At 59.7% G+C, this 6,279-nt stretch overlaps 2 protein-coding genes across 2 annotated transcripts in view; both read left to right on the top strand.

Annotated features, from left to right (window-relative positions):
• On the top strand, window positions 1-5,264 carry MFRP (membrane frizzled-related protein). Its single transcript, XM_011926950.1, has 13 exons — window positions 1-214; window positions 299-395; window positions 508-621; window positions 739-894; window positions 1,035-1,248; window positions 1,634-1,764; window positions 1,892-2,017; window positions 2,263-2,339; window positions 2,685-2,833; window positions 3,637-3,767; window positions 3,913-4,044; window positions 4,638-4,765; window positions 4,851-5,264. The coding sequence occupies exons 1-13, from the start codon at window positions 161-163 to the stop codon at window positions 5,073-5,075; spliced, it is 1,734 nt and encodes a 577-aa protein (XP_011782340.1). The 5' UTR covers window positions 1-160; the 3' UTR covers window positions 5,076-5,264.
• A 276-nt stretch (window positions 5,265-5,540) lies between these two features.
• Window positions 5,541-6,279, top strand: part of C1QTNF5 (C1q and tumor necrosis factor related protein 5) — a 2,216-nt gene continuing 1,477 nt past the window's right edge. The window contains exons 1-2 of the mRNA XM_011927048.1: window positions 5,541-5,545; window positions 5,841-5,944. Of these exons, the coding sequence (XP_011782438.1) occupies window positions 5,541-5,545; window positions 5,841-5,944 (109 nt within the window). The remainder of the gene's footprint in view (window positions 5,546-5,840; window positions 5,945-6,279) is intronic.

The raw sequence follows: 6,279 nt of genomic DNA, 5'->3' as shown, positions 1-6,279 counted from the left end.
ACTCTACCAAGGACAGCCCAAGAGCTGGTCTAGCCTGGCAACCTTTTCCCTTTGGTAGTAGAGGCTGCCCCTTTGATAGGGAGTTTGTGGTCAGAGAGTGGGCCTTTGGGAGTCTTGGGCTGTCACAGGGACTCCAGAAAGCCATGCAGAGCTTTGGGCCATGAAGGACTACTCAGATGTCATCCTCTGCGTGGAGGCAACGGAATCGAGCAAGGTAAGGGCCACATAGAATCGTGCTCCTAAGACCCAGCACCCCAGTGGTCACCACTGCCTCAGCCCTCAAGTCTCTCCCTTCCAGACCGAGTTCTGCAATCCTGCCTTCGAGCCTGAGCCATCCTGCCCTCCCCCAGCTTTCCCAGAAGATGCCAGCTATAGCGTCCCAGCTCCCTGGCACGGTAACCATCCCAGGGGGTGACCTGGGGGAGGACAGAGAGGCCCAGGAGCCAAGGGCAGCATGAGAAATGCCCAACAGAAGGGGCTCTCAAAACCCTACCTGCCGGCTCACAGGTCGGCGTCCTCGAGGGCTGCGGCCAGACTGCCGTTTCTCCTGGCTCTGCGTCCTCCTGCTCGCCAGCCTGCTGCTCCTGCTGCTCGGGCTGCTGGTGGCCATCATCCTGGCCCGTAAGTACCCGGGGACAACTGGAAAGGAGGGCTTTGGAATGAAATTCCATCAGCCGCTCTCCCAGCCTCCCAGGATCCAGCTCCTCTGAACGCCACCCTCCATCTTCCCGCCTCCAGAGCTGCAGGCTGCACCCCCACCTGGGGCCTCCCATAGCCCACTGCCTGCCGGAGGCCTTACCACCACCACCCCCACCCCCACCATCACCACCTCTCAGGCAGCTGGGATCACTAATGGGCAGCAGGAGTCAGGTGTGAGCCCCTCCCCACAGGCCAGTGAGTACTCAGGGCAGGTCTTCCCGGAGAAGGGCCCAAGATGATGGGGTGGGGGTGAGGGGAGGGTGAGGAAGAGGCACCTTGGAGAATAAAGGACCTCACTCCTTTTGACCTCTGAACTCTGACCTCCATCTCCGCAGCCTGTGGAGGCCTCCTCTCTGGCCCAAGGGGCTTCTTCAGCAGTCCCAACTACCCAGACCCTTACCCCCCCAACGCCCACTGCATGTGGCGTATCCAGGTGGCCACAGACCATGCAATACAGCTCAAAATCGAAGCCCTCAGCATAGAGAGTGTGGCCTCTTGCCTTTTTGATCGCTTGGAAATCTCCCCTGAGCCTGAAGGCTCCCTCCTCAGGTAGGTCCCACCGTGTCCTGAACCGCCATCTAAAGAGCAGAATCAGGGAGTGGCAGGGGGAAGGGCTAACCGAGGAAGAAACTGAGAGACTAGACCTCTGGGCCCAGCTCTGCCACCACCTTGCTGTGTGCCGTGAGGAAGATCACTTCCCCTCTCTGACCTGTTTCCTAGTCTGTAACATGGATCTCCTTTCTATCTTCCTATGAGTAAATGCTACAAGAATAAATGTGCAGATGCTAAGAAGGTCAGAGCTCCCTGGGACATCAGAGGAGACTTTTTGACCAGTTTGGGGGTTAAGAAAATAGGACTGCAAGGCCCAGGCAAGCTCCTCTCTGGCTGGCCCTGCTCTTGGAGCCTCCATCACCCCCAACCTGGCTTCCTGCAGGATTTGTGGGAGGGTGCCTCCCCCCACGCTCAACACCAATGCCAGCCACCTCCGGGTGGTCTTCGTCTCTGACAGCAGTGTGGAAGGATTTGGTTTCCATGCCTGGTACCAGGCTGTGGCCCCTGGGCACGGTGAGTGTGTTCCCACCATGTCCCCAGCTGCCTGTTGAGTGTCCACTTTCTTCCCCTCCACCCACTCCCAGCCCTGCCAAAAGGGTGGAGACTCCGGGCCTCCCTGACTCCTGGTGCCCACACCCAGGGAGCTGTGCCCATGATGAGTTCCACTGTGACCAGCTCATCTGTCTGCTACCTGACTCAGTGTGTGATGGCTTTGCCAACTGCGCTGACGGCAGCGATGAGACCAACTGCAGTGCCAAGTTTTCGGGTACGGGCCAGGCATGGGGGGTCCTATCTTCAGGCATCTGATCTGGATTCAAATTGGGCCCCCCAGCTCTGGTCCAGCCTCAAACCGGGGCCTCCGCCAGCATTCCCTCCTTTGTCATTCTTTGGCCCAGAACTTGCTTCCCATGGGCATGGCCAAAACTCTTGCTCTGCAGTCACTGCCCACAATCACTATTGGATGGAAGCACGGATCCTAGCAAACTCATGAGCCCTTCCACCTCTCTACAGGGTGTGGGGGGAATCTGACTGGGCTCCAGGGCACTTTCTCTACTCCCAACTACCTGCAGCAGTACCCTCACCAACAGGTAAGCACGGTGCTCCATGCAGGGGGGAGGGGCACACATGGAAGCACCTGAGCACCCAAGTCACTGTAATGGGAACGGCATGGTAGACACTACCTTCTACTTGGGAAGGTCAGAGATCAAGCAGACGGGGAATGGGGGATATTAGTAAGTGCCTGATGTGTACCCAGATGTGCCCACACTGGGTCAACTCACCTCTGAAACCAGGCCCTTAAGAGCCACCAAGGATGAAAGCGCGACCCCACCCCCCAGCCAGCAGTGGGGGAAGAAGACCTTTCTGGAGCTCAGCCTGGGTGCCCAGGATGAGACAGAAGGGGTCATGAATTGCCCACCTGTGCCCTCCCCCAGCTCTGCACCTGGCATATCTCGGTGCCGGCTGGACACAGCATAGAACTGCAGTTCCACAACTTCAGCCTGGAGGCTCAGGATGAGTGCAAGTTTGACTACGTGGAGGTGTATGAGACCAGCAGCTCAGGGGCCTTCAGCCTCCTGGGCAGGTACAGGAGCCAGGGAAGAGCCACGGAAATTCCATCCTCACTGTCTGCCACCGCCGCCGTCCATGGCGGCCCAGCACATTCCCCAGCTTCACTTTCTTCTGCTACTCTAGGCCGGGGGTCTCTTCACCATTACCCTAAAGACAGCTCTCACCTCAAAACCTTCACCCCACACTCTCCCTCTCCCCAGGAGGTCCTTCCCCAAACCTCTCCCTGCCCCAGTTTCTCCCCGCCGGTAGGGGCCACTTCTACCTCCCTTACAAACCCTCATTGATTTTTCTTTTTCTTCTTTTTTTGAGGCAGAATCTCACTTTGTCACCCAGGCAGGAGTGCAGTAGCACTATCATGGCTCTGCTGCCTTGACCTCCCAGGTTCAAGCGCTCCTTCCACCTCAGCCTCCCAAGTAGCTGGGACCACAGGCACATGCCACCACGCCCAGATAATTTATTTTTTAAATTTTTTTGTAAAGACAAGGTCTTACTATATCGCCCAGGCTGGTTTCAAACTCCTGGGCTCAAGTGATCCTCCCGACTTGGCTTCCCAAAATGCTGGGATTACAGGTGTGAGACACAACGCCAGGCTGCCTCGCTGATTTTTCCCCATCTCGAAGTGGCTCAAGTTCAAGCAGTTCGTTTAATGTTTTGCCTGCTGAATATGTGTGTCTTCCTCACCAGACCCTAACCCTGTGTCTCCCATCAACTTTGGCATCATCCAGGGCTCCAGCTCAGAGCCAGGCCTGTGGGAGGCTGCAGTGCCCCCTCAGTCAGCCAGGGCTGGTGCCCAGAACTGCTGTCTGCTTTGGGCAGGTTCTGTGGAGCAGAGCCACCCCCCCACCTCGTCTCCTCACACCATGAGCTGGCTGTGCTTTTTAGGACAGATCATGGCATCAGCAGTGGAGGCTTCTCAGCCACCTACCTGGCCTTCAATGCCACGGAGAGTAGGTGCCCCTGGGCAAGTGGGTGTGGGCAGTAGAGGCACCTCCAGGGGGACGGAGAAGGGTTCTGGACCCTGGTCAGGACACTCTGGGGGTACTGGGGGTGTAGGTATGTCCCCAGGCACTGCCATGCCCCTTGTGCCTGCAGACCCCTGTGGGCCCAGTGAGCTCTCCTGCCAGGCAGGAGGGTGTAAGGGTGTGCAGCGGATGTGTGACATGTGGAGAGACTGCACCGATGGCAGCGATGACAACTGCAGCCGCCCCTTGTTCCCACCCCCAGGTGAGAAGCCTGCCCCTGGGGACCCTGAAGAGGCTGGGTGCTCACCTCACAGAACCCTGCTGCTGTACTGCATAGTGTCCCATCCCATCCTCCCTGAGGGGGCGGGGCCAGCTGACTCTGGGACCACTTTGCAGAGTCCTGGAAGACACTCGGCTGGTGGTGGCAATGGCACTGACTGTCACCCCAAGGGAAATGGGAATCTGGGAATCAGTGGTGGGACTTCGAGAACCAGTCCCTTCTGTCACCCAGAGCCCCTTTCCACAGCCCATATAAGATGAAGGTATCCTCTTACACAGAGCAGGGGGTTTCTTCCAGATGCCAAGCGGTCCCTGCAAACACGGGTGCCCTATGTTCCCTGAGATCAAAGACGTGCCTGCGTGATGCCCAGGGCTGGCAACCGATGCTGGAGCAGGCTCTCAGGGATGGCAGGGATCCTCAGTGTGTGTACAGCCTCTCTCCTTGTTACCCTCTTGCTTCCTCACAACCACCCCCACTGGACCCACGTACACACAGGACCGAGTGATTCGGTGACTTGCCACAGGCCACACAGCCAGTGAGCAGTCCCCACAGTGACCTTCCCTCCACCCCTGCAGAGCTGGCCTGTGAGCCTGTCCGGGTGGAGATGTGCCTCGGTCTGAGCTACAACACCACGGCCTTCCCTAACATCTGGGTGGGCATGGCCACGCAGGAGGAGGTGGTAGAAGTCCTCAGCGGTTACAAGGTCTTCTGGGTGGAGGGAAGGCGGGCAGGCCTGGGAGGGGAGGGAGCCTGGGAGCAGGTGTCTGAAGGCCACTGTCCCTCCGCAGAGCCTGACAAGCCTGCCCTGCTACCAGAATTTCCGGAGGCTCCTGTGTGGGCTGCTTGTGCCCCGTTGCACCCCCCTAGGCAGTGTTCTGCCCCCTTGCCGCTCTGTCTGCCAGGAAGCAGAGCACCAGTGCCAGTCTGGCCTGGCACTACTGGGCACCCCCTGGCCCTTCAACTGCAACAGACTGCCAGAGGCAGCTGGTCTGGAAGCTTGCGCCCAGCCCTGACCCTGAAGCCAGCCCCTGCCCTCTTTCTGCCCGTCCTCTTTTGCCGATCAGGACTGGCACATAGGGGAAAAAGGAAGGGGCACCAGCAGGGTCTCTAACTATCTTCTCTGGGGCTCCCAGGGAGGGGGAGGAGAAGTCCTCAGCTGGGGCTCATGGGACCCTCCCTGCACCTTCCTGTCCTCTTACTGGCCCCAGGCTGCTGACTGACCCCACACTGTGCCACTGGACAATGGAGACTGCTTCCCATCCAGGCCTCTGACCCAGACTTCCCGCCTTCTGCCTCTTCCCCTTTCCATCTGCTTTTTCAGCTTTTCTGTCGCTTGCCTTCTGACCTTTTCCTTGATTCAATAGAAATGCACTGAGCATCTACTCATGTGGCAGGCCCTGTCCTAGGCCTTAGGGATCCAACTGGCTGTCTGCTTCCAGAACCCTCCACCCTCATCTCCCTACGTATTTCTCCCTGAAATGGGGTCTGGTCCTTGGTCTCTGCCACTGCCCCGCCTCTCCTCTGGCCCTGGGAACAGGAGGTGCCCTGTGTGTCCGTCTCTCGAAGTTCTGCCTCTCTGTGCCCGGCTCAAGTCTTTCTACCCCTCCTTTCTCCCCCTAAACTTTGGCCGGCCGCCGGGCGACACCACGAGTTATTTCCTAGCTATTTCCCGGTCCGGGAGCTCTTGGCCCCCGAACAACTGGTTTCCTCTTGGAGTCTGGGAGGAGGAGAGCGGAGCCGGCAGGCAGCGAACCAGGACTGGGGTGACGGCAGGGCAGGGGGCGCCTCGCCGGGGAGAAGCGCAGGGGCTGGAGCACCACCGACTGGAGGGTCTGGAGTAGCGAGCGCCCCGAAGGAGGCCACTGGGGAGCCGGGAGGCGGGGTAAGTCTGGCGGAGGAGGGGAAAGGGGCTGGGGAGGGGAATGTGGGAAAGGCTGGCGCAGGCCGGCGGTGGGAGGGAGGGCTCGCCGCTCCTACCCCCTCTCGCCTGCCTGCGCTCTCCGGGTGTTCGGCCCTGCGGGCGCTCAGCCTCAGGGGCACGGCAGTGGGGTGGGGACTGACTGGGCCACGCCGGGGTGGGGATCGAGGTAGGTCCCAGGATTCTGGGTCCCGACTCCAGTCCTGCCTGGCCCACAGACTGCGAGAGGACCCCGGCGTCCGGGCTCCCGGTGCCAGCGCTATGAGGCCGCTCCTTGTCCTGCTGCTCCTGGGCCTGGC

The sequence above is a fragment of the Colobus angolensis genome, unplaced genomic scaffold (genome assembly GCF_000951035.1).
Source record: "Colobus angolensis palliatus isolate OR3802 unplaced genomic scaffold, Cang.pa_1.0 Scaffold7, whole genome shotgun sequence".
Lineage (NCBI taxonomy): Eukaryota > Metazoa > Chordata > Mammalia > Primates > Cercopithecidae > Colobus > Colobus angolensis.
Note: the sequence above shows the minus strand (reverse complement) of the source record. Positions and strands in the feature narration are given on the sequence as shown.